At 47.1% G+C, this 20,967-nt stretch overlaps 1 protein-coding gene across 1 annotated transcript; it reads right to left on the minus strand.

The window, feature by feature from the left end:
- Positions 1 to 819: 819 nt before the first annotated feature.
- Positions 820 to 15,490, minus strand: COMMD9 (COMM domain containing 9). The gene is made up of 6 exons (XM_077463061.1): positions 15,372 to 15,490; positions 14,313 to 14,438; positions 12,699 to 12,838; positions 8,264 to 8,298; positions 5,724 to 5,827; positions 820 to 2,814 (listed from the first exon to the last, which is right to left on the minus strand). Exons 1-6 carry the CDS (start codon positions 15,420 to 15,422, stop codon positions 2,674 to 2,676), a joined length of 597 nt encoding a protein of 198 aa, XP_077319187.1. The 5' UTR covers positions 15,423 to 15,490; the 3' UTR covers positions 820 to 2,673.
- Between the last annotated feature and the right edge of the window lie 5,477 nt (positions 15,491 to 20,967).

Genomic DNA, 20,967 nt, shown 5'->3' on the forward strand with positions numbered 1-20,967 from the left:
GAGGTACATCCTGTATAGGAGGGGGTTATATAGAGGGGGGGGCACTTGCTGTCTTTTGGGTGTGCCAGTGGCCATTCACCTATAGGTGGCGTATAACCCAGATAATTACTATGGATGCTCTGTGTCCCATGATGTACGATAAAGAAATGCACTGATTACTTTGTAATGTCACTAGCAGGGAAGGGGTTAACACTAGGGGGTGATCAAGGGGTTAAATGTGTTCCCTGTGTGTTCTAACTGTAGGGGGATAGAACTGACTAGAGGAGATGACAGATCAGTGTTTTTCTAGCTAGTAGGAGCAGATGATCTGTCTTTCCTCTCACAGAATAGGGATTTGTGTATTTACACACACACACACACACACACACACACACACACACACACACACACACACACACACACACACACACCTGTTCTGGCTCTCGTGCCCGCGACCGATGGCCACGCGCATCAGCACCCCAGAAGTGCAGCCGGGGCGCGCGCACTTGCTATCCCCGCATAAAGGGGCCACATACAGCTACGAAGGCTCGTGGGAATGTACCGACCTGCTGCAGTATAATGACGGCGGGTGATCAGCAAGCAGTTAAGTATATACGATATTCCTTTTGCTCAAAAACATCATGCTTTTATGCACCATCAATTCGTGATTCACCACCACCTTCCAAAGTTTGCACTCACCAGAAAGCAATAATAAAACCTCCTCAATATTATGCCAGGATTTGTTTTCCTTCCATAGAGTATAACATAGGTTGGCCAGCAATTATCAGTGTTCTATCCATGCTTCAACAATCTCAAAATATCATGGAAAACAAATAGCCATCATTATACAACATTCTAAGCTTTATTTTGTATATTAAAAAATGAATAGACGAATGCGATTACATGCTATTGTGCCTATAAGACAGGCACAAGTCTATCCAGCGATCCAGGTAAAGCCTTTTGCTCTCCGCCCTGTCTCTAGGAACCGACGTGCGGTACAAGCCTCAGTTTGGTGCGGGTCAGTGGCAGGACGTGACGTTGACGCTATTCACCAGCCTCTACGCGTTTCGCACCCCTTTAGCACCTTATAGTTTAAATACATGTACAAGCTATTGGGATTTGAGCACAGGTATATCTTTTCTTTGTTGATGTAGCTGGGGGGCGATGTTGGGGGTGGCCTTGCATGTTGGGGATGGCCTTGCATGTTGGGGATGGCCCTGCATGTTGGGGACGGCCCTGCATGTTGGGGACGGCCCTGCATGTTGGGGACGGCCTTGCATGTTGTGGACGGTCATGAATGTTGTGGACGGCCTTGCATGTTGGGGACGGTCATGAATGTTGGGGATGGCCTTGCATGTTGGGGATGATCCTGTACGTTGTGGTTAGTATTTTGAATTTTATACGGTGGGGGAGTGGCAGAGAGGGGCAGCAGTCACGGATCAGTTAGTAAGGTGTATTAGTCTAGCAGCAGCATTTACAATAGAATGAAGGGGGAACAGCCTGTGTAAAAGGTAGGCCAAAGTTGCTGTAGTCAAGGAAATAACCAAGGAGTGAATAAGTTGTTTTTCTGTGTCATTAATCAGAAAGGAGCGAATGCAGAAAATGTGGTTAAGGTGGCAGGATTTAACCAGTGATTGGATGTTGGGCAGAAGGAGAGGTCAGAGTCTAGGAGAACACCCAGCACCCTGGCATGTATGGAGGAACCAATGGTTGTGCCGTTGATCTCAATGGTAAAGTCATGGGGAGGGGATCGGGGAGGAGGAAGTATTACAAGCTCAGTTTTAGAAAGATTGAGGTAGAGGAAGTGGTGTGGCATCCACACCACCGATTGGATCAACTTCCAATCATTGTTCCCAGACTTTGATGACATGGATGTGCGGTTGGACCAATGCACAGAGTGAGCAAAATAGGCTTCAGCAAGTCAGATAGAGCCTGCCTCATTTCCTGGATGGAGGACGTCCAGCACCACTAGCCCCTGTCTCCCCAGCCTGACTGTCCTTAGCCCGCCCCCTTTCATTCATTGGATTGTGGTTCTTTCAATCATGGTGGCTCTATTATTCAGAGACAAGACTGCAAATAATCGGAGCAGACAGGAATGAACTGAACTAGATGTGCAATGAAAATAGAAAGGTTTTATTAAAAAAAAAAAAAAAAAAAAAAAAAAAAAGCATGGTGGACGAGGGGAGGATCCAGCAATAGAAAATATAAGCAGATTAAACTTCAGCCATAGAAGTTTAATTTAATTTTTGTAAGTGCAGCTTCATACTGGCACAACCTACCCCACTGAAACCTCTGTAAGTGACAAGCTCTTATAAAGTCTGGGGAACAGTACACTCATCAGGTGGCTTGTCCTGTAATTGCTCATTGCTCAGCAGACATTGACTGCAATAACTGACAGATAAATGGGGTCTATAGAATGTAAATCCACAAATATTATATAATGCTGAAAAAAAATCATATGGTCAGCAATCATTGAAAATATGAAATGTCAGACACACGTTATATTAAATGTTACATTTCCATAAAATGAATATTGAGTCTTCAAGCTTACAAAAATAAAATAAAAAGAATACAGTTTATGGGTGGTTTGGCAGAGGGGAATGTCCCAATAGATCTCCCCCTGACGGCTTGTCCCCATAAAAGAGAAGAGTTCGGTATTCATACACCCCCTCCTGTGCCATGTTTGGGAATTAATTATTTGCTAGCGACTGCAGACAGCTGATCTCTTATCCTGCCTAATCCGTCCAGCATGGTGTCCAGGGTTTCTTTGCCGAGTTCCATGGTCAGGGTGGATGTCGCTGGGTCAAGCCCACACAGATCTGGGTCCTCTTGAATCTAACGAACAAACAGGGAGACATACATGATGTATGAAAATTCAAGGTTTCACATAGGCTGGGACTTGATGGACTTGTGTCTTTTTTCAACCTCATCTACTATGTAACTGTGAGGTGCACCGAATGGAAGTTTTGGTGGCGAAACTGAAAATTCAAAATACATTTGGCCGAAACCCAAATTACAGTTTTTCAAATATATATATCTTTATATATAATTGTATTATATTAAATTTTTTTATAAATATCATGAATTCAAACAAATGTGAATGTATTGTCAGGCATTATCAGCACCTTTAGCGCAAGAAAAGCTCAAGAACAATGGATTCCTTTAAATTCTATGTATGTCTTTACACTGGTTGGTTGCGTTTCTCTTGTGGTGTTAAAAATCCTGCTTGCTGCATTTTTGGCCATTAAAAAAAAAATGTACCTCCCCATTGAAATGTATTGAAAATGCACCAAGAACGCATCAATAATGCACCCATGTTACATTTTTGATGCGTTTTTTTTAATCACATGACCTATGAAAAACACACCATGAGCACAGTAAAATCACGGGAAAAGCAGCATTTTCAATGCCATTAATGACAATTCTCACTTGGCAGAGGCCAACATACGTTATTAACCTCTTCCTGCCCAATCTCGGCACTACTTCAGCAGCGTTATTGGGGGGGGGGGGGGGGGGGGAGGAAAAGACCAGCCAATTACATGGTCCATGTGATTGGCTGTCACAGTGGTCAATTGATCGGGAGCCAATGCTACTAGCTCCCAAACATTAGTAAAGACAGCGCATATGCATGGGTGAAAAGAGGTTGAATCAGAAGTTTGGGATTAAAAAAAAATAATAATTATATTCACCTAGGTGGATGCAGCATTGATCTGATGCTGCATCTGTCTCCCAGCGGCTCTACAGCAAGAACTGAGTGATCAAACACTGCTGATCACTCAGGTCTCCCCCTTCCGCTCTGAGCAGAGAGTCATGACTGTCAGTTGGTGGCTCTCTGCTCTCCCCTCCAGTGCTTACTGGAGCTCTGGGCTGTAGAGGGGCTGGTTCAGTTTTTCTGTGAATGACCGAGAGGCTGAGCCAGGTGCTGATTCAGGTCGGGATCTTTCCTAAGCCTGGACTGGCTGAGTGATGTCAGCTGGCAGTGGGATTTAGCCCGTTGTTGGCTGAAAATGGGTCACAGGAGTGCAGAATGAACTGCACTTCTGTGATCCATAGAAGTATGGCCAAAAAAGCTGTGCCGATCACATGCGATGTCTGTGCAATGCGAGTTCAGCCATACAGTTGCATTGGATTCGCATTAAAAAAGGTGCAGGGACTTTTTTTTTCCCTGCACTGGAATCGGATTGCATGGGTGTGAACACCCGTGCGATCTGATTCCTGTCCGAATCAACAGTTCGCACTGCGATCTGTGAACTGATCTGGGGATGTCATTAACATTGTATTGACAGACACCCACAGCAGTTTGCAGAGGGCAGTGTGAACTGCCTGTGGGAGAGATGCGATGTGGGAACCCGCACTGGAATTGCACTGGTTCCCGCATTGCTATAGTGTGAACCCAGGCTTAGGGCTTGTTTAGACTAGTGTCGCCCTCTAGAGGGCGATCTGCCCACCTCACAACCCGTTTTTTATCTCCTAAAATCTTGCACCACCATATCGCAACTGCATTTGTAAATGAATTGCAGTGTGGCCCCATTCAATTGACTGGCTTCTATTTGGGGGGGGTCAGTACTGCCCACCAAACGCAATGGAGACAACCAGCAACTGCAACTGTAAACTAGGCCTAAATACTACCTTGTCTTTATAAATACTCACACGGAACAGTCATTTAGAGTCACTTAGCTTTGTTCATTAGACATATATAGCATTGCTGTTAGCTTAAACTACATCCATATTGAAAAATGAATAACAGGTATATTTAACCCTTTCATGAATAACGATCATCAATGTTTAGATGCCCAGGCCATATTTAACAGCAATTGGCATGAATCAGTTTACCGACTCATTTGCATACTTAAATAAATAGCTGTTTTTTTTTTTTCAAATAAGATTGGTATAAAGCTGAACTCCGGACACAAAATCAAGGGATACACCGTAAATCCATTTATGTGAGCACCAAATGTCTTTGCAAACAAAGTTATTACCAGGTAAAAATAGCAATGACATCATAACTGGTGCCGAGAGCAGAGCGGTGGGAGGGACCCAGCAGGCCACGCCCACTATATAATCTGCCTGTAGAAAACTACAGGAAGGGGCGGAGAAAAGACCAGTCACCCTGCACAAGGAGAGAGGGCAGCAGCGAGCGCTCTTTATAACAGAGGAAAAGTCTCACACTGAATTACTGCAGTTGTGATAAAAATACACAAAGCACACTGAGGTTCAAGTAACAATATTCACTATATTACCAAAAGTATTGGGGTGCCTTCCTTTACACGCAGTAGACCAGTGCACAAATCAAGATCCATAAAGATATGGATGAGTGAGTTTGGGGTGGAGGAACTTGACTGGCCTGCACAGATTCCCAACCTCAACCTGATAGAACACCTTTGGGATGGATTAGAGCGGAGACTGTGAGCCAGGCCTTCCTCGACCAACATCAGTGCCTGATCTCCCAAATTCGCTTCTGGAAGAATGGTCAAACATTCCCAAAGACACACTCCTAAACCTTGTGGACAGCCTTCCCAGAAAAGTTGAAGCTGTTATAGCTGCAACGGGTGGGCCAACACAATATTGAACCCTACGGACTAAGACGCCATTAAAGGCAGGTGTCCCAATACTTTTGGTAATACAGTGTATATGCAATATTTACTCATCCTGGCATTCAGTGTTGTCTCCTAAGTACTGATACAAAAGTCACATGTATTTTATTAGCCAATAAACACACCACAGTGGCCCAGTGTGACACCTACCTTCATCTGTAGTAGGCACGTGGGCACAGCCATTCTAGTCACTGAATCCGATGAGGTCTTTATATCGACCCTCCAGTCCAGATCTACAAGGCGAGGCAGCGAGACTGCAGTCAAAAAGGCAGAGGGTTAATGCTGAGAGGTGTGTGTGTGTGTGTGTGTGTGTGTGTGTGTGTGTGTGTGTGTGTGTGTGTGTGTGTGTGTGTGTGTGTGTGTGTGTGTGTGTGTGTGTGTGTGTGTACGTGTGTACGTGTGTACACACCAGATCAATCCAATACAACTGTGACTTCCAGGAAAAAAAAAAAAAAAAAAAACCTAAGGAACCATTTTTGTGATACTCCAGAACCGCTTTTAATGACCATTGGGGCTCCTGGAATAATTTCATGCATTTAGTGGAGTACCGAACTCTCCCTTCTGTGTTCATATTCTATCCCCCGTTGAAGGGTAGACCTATAAATAAATCTCCTGGCGCAGGTTGAGACCCTCACTAGAACAAGACTGCCGATATTCCTCACCTTTGCATGCTTGTTAACATTATGGGTGTCCTACTGTACCCCAAAAGGATGCCAATTACTACTATACAGGCTGATGTCATTGTTCTGCTCCCTTCCGTCTCTTATTGGACTTTACCCCAATGTTGTGTCCCCATCCCCCTTCATCATCATATTGTCCCACTCTTCCCTTACCTCTTCACCAGCCCCCCCCCCTCCCCATTTATATATTGAACCTCTCCCCTCTTTTTCTTCCCCAAACTCCCACCCATCCTTTATTGTCCCTCTTCCCTTACCTTCACTCCCATCCCTATAGTGTCCCTCTCTCTTCTTCTTTACACCCCCTTTTCTCCTATCCATTTTTTACCCCCACCCCATCCTCAATCCAATATTGTCCTTTTCTCTTAACTCCCCCCCCCCCCCCCCATTCCTATATTGTCCGCTCCCTTTCCCCTCTTACCCTTGTACCCTCCCTTTTACCTTATCCCTTTCTTACCGCACCTCATCCCTCCTTCTCATTCCAATATTGTCCCTCTCTCCTCCTATTCTTTTAACCCCCCTTCCCAATTCCTATATTGTCCATCTCCCCCCCCCCCCTCCTTTTCCCCTATCCTTTTCTTCCCCCCACACATCCTTATACTGTCCTACCCCCTTCTCTTCCCCCTTCCTCCCTTCGCATTCCAATATTGCCCCTCTCTCCTCTTCTCTTAACCCCCTCCTCATTCCTATATTGTCAATCTCCCTTCTCCCCCCCCCCCCTTTTCCCCTATTGTTTTCTTACACCCACCCCATCCTTATACTGTCCTTCTCCCCTCTTCTCTTCCCCCATCCTCCCTTTGCATTCTAATATTTCCTCTCTCTCCTCTTCCTTTAATGCCCTCCTCATTCCTATATTGTCCATCTCCCTTCTTCTCTTACCCTTGTACCCCTCCCCCCTTTTACCCTATCCTTTTCTTACCCCCACACCCTATCCCTCCTTCTCATTTCAATATTGTCCCTCTTTCTGCTTCTTTTAACCTCCCCCTTTCCCCATTTCTATATTGTCCATTTCCCTTCCTCTCTTACCCTTGTACCCCCTTTTACCCTATCCTTTTATCCCCACCCCATCCCTCCTTTTCATTCCAATGATGTCCCTCCCTCCCTCTTTTTTAACCCCCCCCCCCCCCAATCCTATATTGTCTATCACCCTTCTTCTCTCTCCTCCCCCCTCCCTGATTTTTCCCTATTACCCCCACCCCATCCTTAAATTGTCCCTCTCCCCATTTCTCTTACCCCCCTAATTCCCAACCTTATATTGTCCTTCTCCCCTCTTCTATTCCCCCATCTTCCCTTCACATTCCAATATTGCCCCTCTCTCCCTTCTCTTAACCCCCCCCATTCCTAAATTGTCTCTCCCCCTTTTCTCTTACCCCCTTATATCTCTATCTTCCTCTCACTATAGACCCCTGGGTGGTAGAGGAGGACATAAGAAGACAGAACCTTGGTGGAAGATCATTCAACCGATCTCTTCAAGGGAAATGCCTTTGTTCATGTATAACTCACATATCCATTGTAACTGATTCTGACTGTAAATCTGGCCATAGATGGATCAAATCTCAGCCGGTTCAGCAGGGACTGGCCAAGATTCAATCCACCAATGGGCAGGCTGGTTGTACTGAAATCAATCCATTGATAATCTTCAGTACAACAAACCTGTTGGATTTTTTTATGCATTCAATCACTGCCAGCAGCTATAGCCCCCAGCAGTGATAATTGTGTTCTGCTGGCATGTAAGGCTCCCGGCTGGAAGAACACAATAGTGCAGCAGGAGGGATTCCCCCATTAACACCAACTGTATTGATGGGGGAATCGAGCGATATTTATTCCTTTCACCCATGGTGCAAGGAAAGAAAATTACATCTATAGGCTGCTTTACCTACCATGATCACTTGTAATATTCGGAAGCCCATGCTATCTCTGTGCTGCTGCTTCCTTATCTTTTTGTGTTTAATAAAAACCTATGACTTTCTTCTCTATCATATATATGAAGAAGACAGGATAATGTGCACTTACTGCTGGTGTTCTGAGCTTCGTTCCTCCATGCAGATCTGTAGATACATATAACACAGGTAAAGAATGTGTAAAAACTAAAAGTATAAACCCCAAATCTATTTTCCAGTATCTCTGGCATTGTTCCTGCAGTCAGTTTTCTTAAAACTGAGTTCCACCCAAAAGTGGAACTTCCGCTCATTTGTCTCCTCTCCCCCTCCGGTGCCACAATTGGCACCTTTTGGGGCGGAGGGTGTACAGGATACCTTCGACAAGTATCCTGTTCTCACTTCCGGGAGTCCGGGCCACAGCCCGTGACATCACCACAGGGCTCCCTCCTCCTCTCCCTGTCGTCGGGCCCGTAGGAGAGAGGAGCGGGGGCCTCGCACATGCGCAGTAGGGTTCCTGGCGTGAAGCCGTAAGGCTACACTTCCGGGTGCCCATATCCGCAATGGCGGCGGCAGCACCCGACAGCTGATGGAAACATCAGCTGCGGTGCCGACATCGCTGGACTCCAGGACAGGTAAGTGTCCTATTATTAAAAGCCAGCAGCTGCAGTATGTGTAGCTGATGGCTTTTAATTAAATTTTTTGGGCGGAACACCGCTTTAAGAAATCATTTTTTGTGAACCCCAACAGAAACATCACTTCCTGTTGAAGGCTGACAACACTAAGCCACTGCCTTGCAATTAGCAGAAGTGTTGCCAGCCTGCCATGTGTGCTCCTTCAGCATGCAGCTGGGCTGCCTATTAGATAGACATCCCAACCACCAATTTTGGCTAAAGTTAAATATTTTTAATGCCATGAAGCATGTTATAATACTAACCAGGGGCAGAGAGAACAGTGATGAGTTACCATTTACCTGCATGTAAGCTACAGAGTCCTCTGGTCCTGTGGTCTATAAGTCCGCTATAGCTCTGTCACCACCATCTGAGTCCTCCATGGCATCTCCACAGTAATATATACAAAGAAGAAGACTGTACTGCTCAGAATCATGTGACAAGGCATTGAAGATGAGTCCAGCAAAATTCTTCTAAGGGTTCGTTCACACTAGTGGTTGAGGGGTTGTAACCACTCTTCAACTGCCACCCCCTTTAGCAGCAGCAGCCAGGGGTGTACACAGGGCTGGTACAAGGATTTTTGACACACTAGGCAAAACCTAATTTTGTCGCCCCCGCTTGGCTCCACCCCTGACTCCACCCCCTTTCCCCTGCCCATGTACCTTTTTAATGAGACGCCCATCAAATGCAGCCTCACCAACACCCATCAAATGTAGCCTCACAAGCGCCCATCAAATGCAGCCTACCAGTGCCCATCAACGAATGTTTGCTTGCTTTCATTCATTCGGGAGTCGGGACACAGACATAGTCCTCCTCCGCCGCTGCGCCTCTGGCACTATGTGCGAATGGAGTGGCAGCTGCCGGCCGAGACTTAGTTGCTTGCTGGAGAGAGAAGAGAGTAGGAACACCATTGGCCGGGCACCCTAGGCAGCAGGGCGTCCTAGGCGGCTTTTTAGTTTGCCTAGTGGTAGCACCGGTCCCGTGTGTACACATTAAATTAAAATTGCACCCAATAAACGCAACCCATTCATGTGAATAGGGCTGCTCTGCAAGCACCCTGCAACCGCTTGCAATGGACATGGTTGTGGTGCACAGGTGCGGGGTTTAAGGGGTTAGAGCAGGTGGTGGGGAGGTGATACAACGCACCCTCACTGCCAGTTAGACGCTCTCTGAACAGCGATCTGAACGCATTGCTAAATCTACACACGCTGCATTTTACACATCTCAGATTAGAGGAAATGTAAACCCCAATACAAAATCCTCCTAAAAGCTTTAAGGTGTTGACTTTAGTGGTGCACCAAAATAAAAATGTAGGATTCACTTGGCTGAAACCCAAAACCTAAACGGACAGTTTTTTTTAGAAATGTAAAATTCAACCACTAGCTGACCAGCCGCTGTCATTATTCTGCGGCAGGACGGCTCATTCCCACAAACCGCCGTAGCTGTACGTTGGACAGTGAGAGCTGGAACACACACACACCCATTCTGACAGGAGAGGAGAGACAGATGTCTGTTCCTAGTAATTAGGAACAGCAATCTCTCTCCTCCTCTAGTCAGTGCCATCCCCCTACAGTTAGAAACATACACGAGGAAACACATTTAACCCCTTGACCGCCACCCCCCCAGCGTTAACCCTTTCCCTGCCAGTGACATTTACACAGTAATCAGTGCATTTTTTTTTTAGCACTGATCACTGTATAAATGTCAATGGTCCCAAAAATGTGTCAAAAGTATCTGTCAGCCGCAATGTCGCAGTCACGCCAAAATTATTGCAGCTTTTATTGCAATAATACCTGGTGATCCTACCATGCTCAGGCACTTCTTATTTAAAGGTGACAATGCTCTGTTCCTGTCTCGTTATTTGTTTCCTGCATTGTCAACCTGTCACTACATGTAGAGGATGTAGACAGAGGCAAAACTGGGAAATAGGGACAAGGGAACTATTGTTACCCGACAAAAGGAAGTTCCTGAACAAGAACCTTCATTGCAGGAGCAGACCCCAGAGCCTCCAGTGCGCCCCATCACTTGAGTGCACCGCAGAGCATCCTGTGCTCCCAGTGACCCCAGTGCACCCCATGACTAGTGTGCACTCCAGAGAACTCTGTGATATCTGGTGACCCTATTGTGCCCCATGACTCCAGTGTACCCCAGAGCTTCTTTTTTCAGCTAGTGACCCCAGTGCGCCACTGTGCACCCCGTGACGTCAGTGGGCCTCAGAGCATCCTGTGTCTTCTAGTGACTCCTAGTATGCACTGTGCACCTCCATGACACCAGTTTCTCCACACTCTTGTCTGACTTGCTATGTTCCACTGTCAGTACTCTTCGCTGCCTCTCTACCCTGGGATATGCGCCTGCAGTCAACCCGAACTGTCCTTTTCTCAGTGTATATTCGAGCTGCACGATTCTGGCCAAAACAAGAATCACAATTTTTTTGCATAGATTAAAGATCACAATTTGTAACAAATCGTAATGTATGTTACATTATACAAAAGAATTGGGCTAACATTACTGTTTTGTTTTTTCATTAAAGTGTTTTTTTTTTTTTCCAAAAAAATTGTGTTTGAAAGAGTGTGACGTAAAATATTGCAACACCTGCCATTTTATTCTTTAAGGTGTCTGCTAAAAAAAAATATAGATAATGTTTGGGGGTTCTAAGTAATTTTCTAGCAAAAAATACTGATTTTAAGTTGTTAGCAACAAGTGTCAGAAAAAGGCTTAGTCTTTAAGTGGTTAAACTGACCTCATTTACAGAGCGAAGTTCATTCTTTTGATCGAAATATTCGAAAAGAACTACCGTATTTATCAGCGTATAACACGCACTTTTTTCCCCTTAAAATCAGGGGAAAATCGTGGGTGCGTGTTATACGCTGACTGTGAGTCGAGATGAGCGAGCGAGCGCCACCGACATACAGAAAGCCGAATGTATTCGGCTAGACTCGGCTCCTCTCGCAGTCCCGCCCCTGACTGTGAGCAGAGCTGAGTCTAGCCGAATACACTCGGCTTTCTGTACGTCGCCAGCGCTCACTCATCTCCGCTCACAGTCAGTGGAGATGGACGGGACTGTGAGAAGAGCCGAGTCTAGCCGAGTACACTCGGCTTTCTGTATGTCGGCGGCGCTCGCTCATTTCCGCTCATAGTCCGCGGAGATGGATGGGACTGCGAGAGGAGCTGAGTCTAGGCGAGTACACTTGGCTTTCTGTATGTCGGCGGCGCTCGCTCATTTCCGCTCATAGTCCACGGAGATGGACCGGACTGCGAGAGGAGCTAAGTCTAGGCGAGTACACTTGGCTTTCTGTATGCCGGCGGCGCTTGCCATTTCCGCTCACAGTCAGCGGAGATGAACGGGACTGTGAGAGGAGCCGAGTCTAGCCAAGTACACTCGGCTTTCTGTATGTTGGCGGTGCTCGCTCATTTCCGCTCACAGTCAGCGGAGATTGGTGCCAATTTTAAATAATCAGCGGTTGCAAAGAGACTGGCAAGGCTGCAAAGGCACTGAGCGAGGTTGCAGATGGACACTGGGCAAGACTGCAATGATGGACAAGGCTGCAGATGGACACTGATAAGGCTGCATTGATGGGGGTTTAAATGTAAGTTTTTTTCCTTAAACTTCCCTCCTAAAAGTTTTTTTCCTTAAAATTCCCTCCTAAACTTGGGGTGCGTGTTATACGCCGATAAATACGGTAAGTGTTACAATGTTTCTCTTTATCTCCACCCAAGCAATGTTGTGATAAACTTTGCAGGCTGTTTTTTTTTTTTTTTTTTACAGCTATCAGCTTATAAGGGCTTAGGTTTACATCTATGTGAAATGTAGGTAGGCATTTACGTAAGCTTGTCTATACAAAGTAAACCAGAAGCAACAAATATGGCCCAGATATCACCCAGAAAAAAATCCACACTCACACATTGTCCAGGATAATTTTGGTCAGAAGGTTTTTCAGGTTCTGGTGGAAGTCATCTGGGAACACGTACAGGATCTGCTCGGCGGTTGTCAGGCCTTTGTACACCACATGCCGCATGAGAGAGTGCAGAGCCTGCACAACCTATAACGGCAAGAAATATCATAAGATGTAGAGACCTAAAAGACAGTCAAAAGAGGCTGATAAAAAAAACACAAAGGACACCAGTGTGGGTGCTCAGTGCCTGTACATACAGGGGAGAATGGGAGCACCCGGCATGTTTTCCTTATTCCCAAAGATGTCAGAGATGGCACAGTGCATGGATCCGTGTCAATGTAAGTTGTTTGGTCTTGTAAGGTGTCAATGTAAGTTGGTTGCAGTTGGTCTTTAAAGAAGCCCTGTCACCAACTCAAAAGCATTGCAGGTGAAAATCCAGTACTGTGTATACTTCCTTGCAGTGTTTTTTCTTTCTATAAATTATTTTTATTCACTTGCAATGTGGCCTTGAACTTGCTGGAAAATTCCACCAGGGAGAGCCAGTTCCCTAGCAGAGCCCCTTCCCTCCGTGTGCATCATAGCGCTATCCTCTCCTAGGGTGTGTCTAACTACTGTTTGTGCCGGCCCAGCTCCTCTACCACTCTCTTCTCTTTCCTACATAACCCTTTATGTAGCAGCGAAGGGAGAAGTAAAGGAGAGTACTATGGAGGGTCACTGGACTGACAGCTCTGAGACTGCTGGGGATGCTGACATCACATCCAAGAATGTGGCTCCAGCAGCAGTCTCAGGGCTTCTGGATGTCTACCAAGGATGAGCCCCGGCGTGTTTGCATACAGCACGTGCAGAGCCCACCAGGATGTTGGCACTGCACTAATCACAGGCAGTGAGACATTTCCCGATCTCTGCAGCCGCGCATCGGGAAATGTCTCACTGCCTGTGATTAGAACGGTGCCGACATCTGGCGGCCTCTGGACGTGCTGTATGCGAACACGCCGGAGCTCATCCTTACAGAGGAAGTAAACCCTGATGGGTTTACTTCCTCTTTCATTCCCTGCAAAGGCAAAGCATAATGGACTACTATGCATCGCATAGTGGCCCATTATGTGTCACTTACCTGACACAGGAGCCAGCGATGTCACCGCTGTCCCCTGTAGTCCGGCGCATCCATCTTTTCGGTGGGGTCTCGCAGCTCCGCCGCGATGACGTCACTCCCGCGCATGCGCACGGGAGCCGACACGCGCGGCAGCTTCGTCGCTGAGAATGCCGCGCTCAGTGCGCCACTGTCTACGGCGCATGCACCGTAGACAGCGGTGCCTGTCTTCGGGCAAATATCTCCTAAACCGTATAGGTTTAGGAGATATTTCTTGGACCTACAGGTAAGCCTTAATCTAGGCTTACCTGTAGGTCAAAGTGGTTTGTAAGGGTTTACAACCACTTTAATGTCTACACAAGGGAGGATTTTCCAGGTAAATCTCATATATAACATATATTAAACGCACATATAATCCTATGGGTAGATTTCTGTTTACATGAATTGTCTGACGACAGGGTCTCTGTAAAGAAAACAATCTTTTTGCTATACTGCTTATTTTACAATACACCCCATTACATCGTCCTTCACCTGAGCGGCTTCTTCTGTTGTAATGGACAGACTGGAGGAAACGCCGTCCATCAAATGTTCTGAGCCAATGGATGACCTCGGAAAGGAATCTCTACACAGCTTCTGAACTACATCCTTCGAGGGAGCCTAAGATACAGAGAGAAACATACAGAACATACACAGTGTATTATACATATATACAGTATAATATTTATATATATATATATATATATATATATATATATACATATCTCCCTGCTGCAAAGGGCCTTTTGGCACTTATTGAGCAGCTATTGGGGCCCCTGAAAACAGTAGATTGTGCTTTGCTGCTTACTCAAACAAGTAAAGAAAAATGTTCTTTAGACTTCAGTGTATGTACGGTGTATATATGACCACAGTGTATGTACAGTATATATATGATCTCAGTGTATGTACAGTGTATATATGATCCCAGTGTATGTACAGTGTATATATGACCACAGTATATGTACAGTATATATATGATCTCAGTGTATGTACAGTGTATATATGATCCCAGTGTATGTACAGTGTATATATGACCACAGTATATGATCCCAGTGTATGTACAATGTATGACCACAGTGTATGTACAGTATATATATATGATCCCATTGTATGTACAGTATATTATATGATCCCAGTGTATGTACAGTGTATATATGATCTCAGTGTATGTAGTGTATATATGACCACATTGTATGTACAGTATATATGACCACAGTATATGTACAGTATATATATGATCCCAGTGTATGACCACAGTGTATGTACAGTATATATATGACCACAGTGTATGTACAGTGTATATATGACCACAGTATATGTACGGTGTATATATGATCTCAGTGTATATATGACCTCTATGTACAGTGTATATATTATCCCAGTGTATGTACAGTGTATATATGACCACAGTGTATGTAGTGTATATATTATCCCAGTGTATGTACAGTATGTATATATATGACCAAAATGTATGTATGGTGTATATATGATCTCAGTGTATGTATATATGATCCCAATTTATAATATATAGCATATCCCCCCCTCTGCTCTCACCTTTAATAACAGTGTCAGTGCACTGAACTCTCTCTCCTGCAGAGCAGACATTTTTTCCTGTCATGTGACCCTGATCACATGGCCATTACATTCCCATCCCCCGGTCGTAGTGCACACTGGGAAGTGTAGTTTCTGTCCCTGTGCTCCTCATTCATGCCGTAGCACTGTGCATTGATGTAATATTACTAATAATATCATTGTGGGCCGAATAAACGTCTGAGCTGTGATCCCTGAGCACCATTAACACATCACACATTCCCTACTCAATCCAAAATTCATGGTACCAGCACACATATATCTGTTTTGAGGTCAGCTGTGCAATCATTTGTGGTAGAAGGGAGCAGTCATGTCACAATCCTGTCAGTGGTGGAAGGACTACAAGTCTCAGCATACCTCTGACCTCCAGCCGCTGTGAATGATCCCCTCAGGGCTCAGTGTAAAGTATACGGATCTCTGTGTACAAGGTGGTGACCGGAGTACACAGCGGAGAGTACATGTTTATCATTCATTACTAGACACAGGCCCACATTTTCATCGTCCTCCCTGAAATCTGCCGCTGGCTCTACCTGTTTATGCACACGGGCGACTTTGCGTCAATCCCAGCGATTTTGAAGCACAGGTGCAGTGGCCAGCCCCCGTGCCAGAATCTATGACAGGCCGAAATATGGGGTGGGTGGGCCCTGTACCGAGCAGTACTTGTGTTTAGGACAGAGACATATTCCCTGAATGCAGAACTTCTGATTTGGGGTTATTCTAAATGTCAGACCAACTATGAATGGATTGTTATCCAAAATGGAGTATGCAAAAATAAAGTTATGGGTAGTTCATGGCATGGGTGTTTCTGTGCCAGGGAGTAACAAAGGGTTCTTCAGCAGTGGATATACACTATATTGCGACGCCTTCCTTTACACGCACATGAACATTAATGGCATCCCAGTCTTAGTCCGTAGGGTTCAGTATTGAGTTGGCCCACCCTTTGCATCTATAACAGCTTCAACTCTTATGAGAAGGCCGTCCACAATGTTTAGGAGTGTCTAAGGGAATGCATGACCATTCTTCCAAAAGCACATTTGTGAGGTCAGGCACTGCTGTTGGACAAGAAGGCCTGACTCGCAGTCTCCACTCTAATTCATCCTATAGGTGTTCTATTGGGTTGACGTCAGGACTCCGTACAAGCCAGTCAAGTTCCTCCACCCAAACTCTCTCATCCATGTCTTTCTGGTGCTCAGTCATGTTGTAACAGAAAGGGAGCATCCCCAAACTGTTCCCACAAAGTTGGGAGCATGCAATTGTCCAAAATGTCTTGGTATGACAACGCCTTAAGAGTTCCCTTCACTGGAACTAAGGCATGCTGAGCTGCACCAGATTTTGCACTCTTTGTTTTTAGTAAATCAACCCCCAAAAATTTGCCATCTTACTTTTTTTGTCCATGGAGGAAGAGGTTCATGGACTATAGCCAGCGGTTTCTGAATTTCTCCCTATTTGTCTCATTCGGTATCTCCTGGTGAAAGAGAAGGCATGTTGGTTCTAAATCAGAGGTAGGCAACCCCCGGCACAGGTCCAGCAAGCGGCACTCAAAGCTTCTTTTTCCGGAACTCGACTCCCTACCCATCAGCAGAGCCACGCAGGGAAGTTTCAGCGACACAATAATATATTCCAATTTCAGAGTTCCCCGCACCTGCACTGAGGGGGAGGCACTGCACCCCCACACATTGTAAAAGATGGGAAACATTGTTTGGTTCTCTAACTTTGCTGTAGCTGCGATCATCAGCTTTTGTAGTGGGGAAGAGATTAGGTGCAGTTCTGTTGGGGGGGGGGGTTTGAGAAAACCACAATCGGGTGACAGTTTGTGGAAATACTGTTGAGCTTCTGGGAACTTTGTTGAAATTATTCCTGAACCTTTGCATCACTTACTACTGAACCTGGCACTCTGTGTCCCTTTAAGCCAGAGCCAGTATTCAGCGCAATGAAAATCACACCCAACCACTCTTTTTCTCAGCTGCGGGGGGCCCAACTTATGATCCTGCACACAGGCCCACTGCTTTCAGAAAATGCCCCTGACCTGAGCTCATCATTTCGTATCCATTCCAGATGCTTGTATGTGACACCACATACATCCCATACATCACATACAATCACATGGGCTGGATGCGAGAGGTGAATCAGCAGGATGAGTGTGCCAAGACAGGTAGATGTGTCTCACCTCTGCTTCCTTTCACCACTCTGCATATCACGCATATCATAGATGAGAAGAGGGTACAGCGGTAGAACAGTTGAGCAGGAGGGTACAGCGGTGGGGAAAATGAGCAGGAGGGGTTCAGAGGTGGAACAGAAGAGCAGGAGGGTACAGCGATGGGGCAGATGTGCAGGGAGGTACAGTGGTGGAAGAGATGAGAAGGGGGATCAGCAGTGCAACAGAAGAGCAGGGGGTACAGTGATGGGTCAGATGAGCAGGGGGGTTCAGTTTTGGGCCAAATGAGCAGGGGGGGTAGAGCAGTGGGGCAGATGTGAAAGAAGGTGTATTGGTGGGGCAGATGAGCAGGGGGTTACAGAGGTGGGGCAGAAGAGCAGGGGGGTACAGAGTCCAGACAGATGTGCAGGGGGGTTCAGTTTTGGGCCAAATGAGCAGGGGGGGTAGAGCAGTGGGGCAGATGTGAAAGAAGGTGTATTGGTGGGGCAGATGAGCAAGCGGGTTACAGTGGTGAAGCAGATGGGTTCAGTGTTAGGAAAGATGAGGAGGTGATTCAGTAGTGAAACATAAGAAAATGGTGCAGCAGATGTGCAGGGAGGTACAGTGGTGGGGCAGATGTGCAGGAGGTACAGTGGTGGTTGGGGTGAGAAGTGAGCACAGCAGTGGGACAGAAAAGCAGGGGGGTACAGTAATGGGGCAGATGAGCAGGGGGTTACAGTGGTGAGACAGATGAGCAGGGGGGGTTCAGTGTTGGGGCAGAGCAGAAAGAATGTAAATTGGTGGGACAGGTGAGCAGGGGGGTACAACGATGGGGCAGAGGAGCAGGGGGTACAGAGGTGGGGCAGAGGAGCAGGGGGTACAGAGGTGGGGCAGATATGCAGAGGAGAAAGGAGGTACATTGATGAAGCACATGAGCAGGGGGTTACAGTGGTGGGGCAGACAAGCAAGGGGAACAGAGGTGAGACAGATGTGCAGGAGGTATAATCTCGTGGGGCAGATGAGAAAGGGGGTTACAGTGGTGGGGCAGATGAGCAGATAAGTTCAGTGTTAGGACAGATGAGAAGATGGTCCCTCTTTCCTTCTCATTTGTCCTTCATTTTGGTCTGATCTATATAGTTGTATATAAAATGCACTTTTTCTGTTTCAAAAAGTGTTTCCCAGTGCTAAATCTTTTATCAAAATACTAAATTGCTGCATTTGCACATTTTAAAAGCCAATATAAAGGAATAGTAGTGGTAAAAAAAAGCTCTTGTGTATTTAGTTAACCTTTTTTTGGGGGGGGGTTAATCCTCCTTTTAGAGGGTGTGGTAGGGGGCGTGTCCTATGCTTACATACCTTTGGTAGTGTCCCTCATTCCCATCTCAAAATGTTGGGAGGTTTGGGGGGGGGGGGGGGTACAGTGGTGGGGCAGATGTACAGTGGTAGTACAGTGGTGGGCCAGATGAGCAGGGGGGTACAGTGGTTGGCCAGGAGATCAGGGTGGCACAGTGGTGGGCCAGATGTGCAGGGTAGTACAGTGGTGGGGCAGATGAGCAGGGGGTACAGTGGTGGGCCAGATGTGCAGGATAGTACAGTGGTGGGGCAGATAAACAGGGGGTACAGTGGTGGGCCAGATGTGCAGGGTAGTACCGTGGTGGGGCAGATGAGCAGGGGGTACAGTGGTGGGCCAGATGTGCAGGGTAGTACAGTGGTGGGGCAGATTAGCAGGGGGTACAGTGGTGGGGCAGATGAACAGGGGGTACAGTGGTGGGGCAGATGAGCAGGGTAGTACAGTGGTGGGCCAGATGTGCAGGGTAGTACAGTGGTGGGGCAGATGAGCAGGGGGTACAGTGGTGGGCCAGATGTGCAGGGTAGTACAGTGGTGGGGCAGATGAGCAGGGGGTACAGTGGTGGGGCAGATGAGCAGGGGGTACAGTGGTGGGCCAGATGTGCAGGGTAGTACAGTGGTGGGGCAGATGAGCATGGGGGTACAGTGGTTGGCCAGGTGATCAGGGTGGTACAGTGGTGGGCCAGATGTGCAGGGTAGTACAGTGGTGGGGTAGATGAGCAGGGGGTACAGTGGTGGGCCAGATGTGCAGGATAGTACAGTGGTGGGGCAGATAAACAGGGGGTACAGTGGTGGGCCAGATGTGCAGGGTAGTACCGTGGTGGGGCAGATGAGCAGGGGGTACAGTGGTGGGCCAGATGTGCAGGGTAGTACAGTGGTGGGGCAGATTAGCAGGGGGTACAGTGGTGGGGCAGATGAACAGGGGGTACAGTGGTGGGGCAGATGAGCAAGGTAGTACAGAGGTGGGCCAGATGTGCAGGGTAGTACAGTGGTGGGGCAGATGAGCAGGGGGTACAGTGGTGGGCCAGATGTGCAGGGTAGTACAGTGGTGGGGCAGATGAGCAGGGGGTACAGTGGTGGGGCAGATGAGCAGGGGGTACAGTGGTGGGCCAGATGTGCAGGGTAGTACAGTGGTGGGGCAGATGAGCATGGGGGTACAGTGGTTGGCCAGGTGATCAGGGTGGTACAGTGGTGGGCCAGATGTGCAGGGTAGTACCGTGGTGGGGCAGATGAGCAGGGTAGTATAGTGGTGGGGCAGATGAGCAGGGGGTACAGTGGTGGGCCAGATGTGCAGGGTAGTACAGTGGTGGGCCAGATGAGCAGGGGGGTACAGTGGTTGGCCAGGTGATCAGGGTGGTACAGTGGTGGGCCAGATGTGCAGGGTAGTACAGTGGTGGGGCAGATGAGCAGGGTAGTACAGTGGTGGGCCAGATGAGCAAGGGGGTACAGTGGTTGGCCAGGTGATCAGGGTGGTACAGTGGTGGGCCAGATGTGCAGGGTAGTACAGTGGTGGGGCAGATGAGCAGGGGGTACAGTGGTGGGCCAGATGAGCAGGGGGTACAGTGGTGGGCCAGATGAGCAGGGGGTACAGTGGTGGGGCAGATGAGCAGGGGGTACAGTGGTGGGGCAGATGAGCAGGGGGTACAGTGGTGGGCCAGATGAGCAGGGGGTACAGTGGTGGGGCAGATGACCAGGGGGTACAGTGGTGGGCCAGATGAGTGGGGGGGACAGTGATCTGGGGTGTGGAGTTGCATGACTTGGGCTAATCTTAGGTGTGAAAGTGCAGAAAGTTAATTTCTCACTACTAAATCAGTTTACAGCATTTACTTTATAAAAAATCCTTTTCGTGACAGAGAGTGTGAAATTGACATTTTTTTGTTAGAAAATCGTCAATCTGAATTTCTTTGAAAACATTTTCCGGCACACTGTGCTCAAAAGGTTGCCTTCCTCTGTTCTAAAGTGTCTGTTCTGCTAACTTCTGATAGTCACACGGTTGGGAGGCGTGAAGCCGATTAAATGCGCAGTCATCTTGCTTGGTTGCTCTTTTAAGGCCGGGTTCACATTTGAACTTGAACTTC

This window comes from Lithobates pipiens, unplaced genomic scaffold (assembly GCF_037356315.1).
Source record: "Lithobates pipiens isolate NorthernLeopardFrog02 unplaced genomic scaffold, aLitPip1_a1.2 Scaffold_10, whole genome shotgun sequence".
Taxonomy (NCBI): Eukaryota; Metazoa; Chordata; class Amphibia; order Anura; family Ranidae; genus Lithobates; species Lithobates pipiens.

Coding starts and splice junctions, on each gene's coding strand:
- COMMD9 (XM_077463061.1), bottom strand. CDS start 15,422: ATGTCTGCTCTGCAGGAGAGAGAGTTCAGTGCACTGACACTGTTATTA. Junction 8,299..12,698: donor AAAATTATCCTGGACAATGT/GTGAGTGTGGAT, acceptor ATGTATCTACAG/ATCTGCATGGAGGAACGAAG. Junction 5,828..8,263: donor CGAAGCTCAGAACACCAGCA/GTAAGTGCACAT, acceptor TTTTGACTGCAG/TCTCGCTGCCTCGCCTTGTA.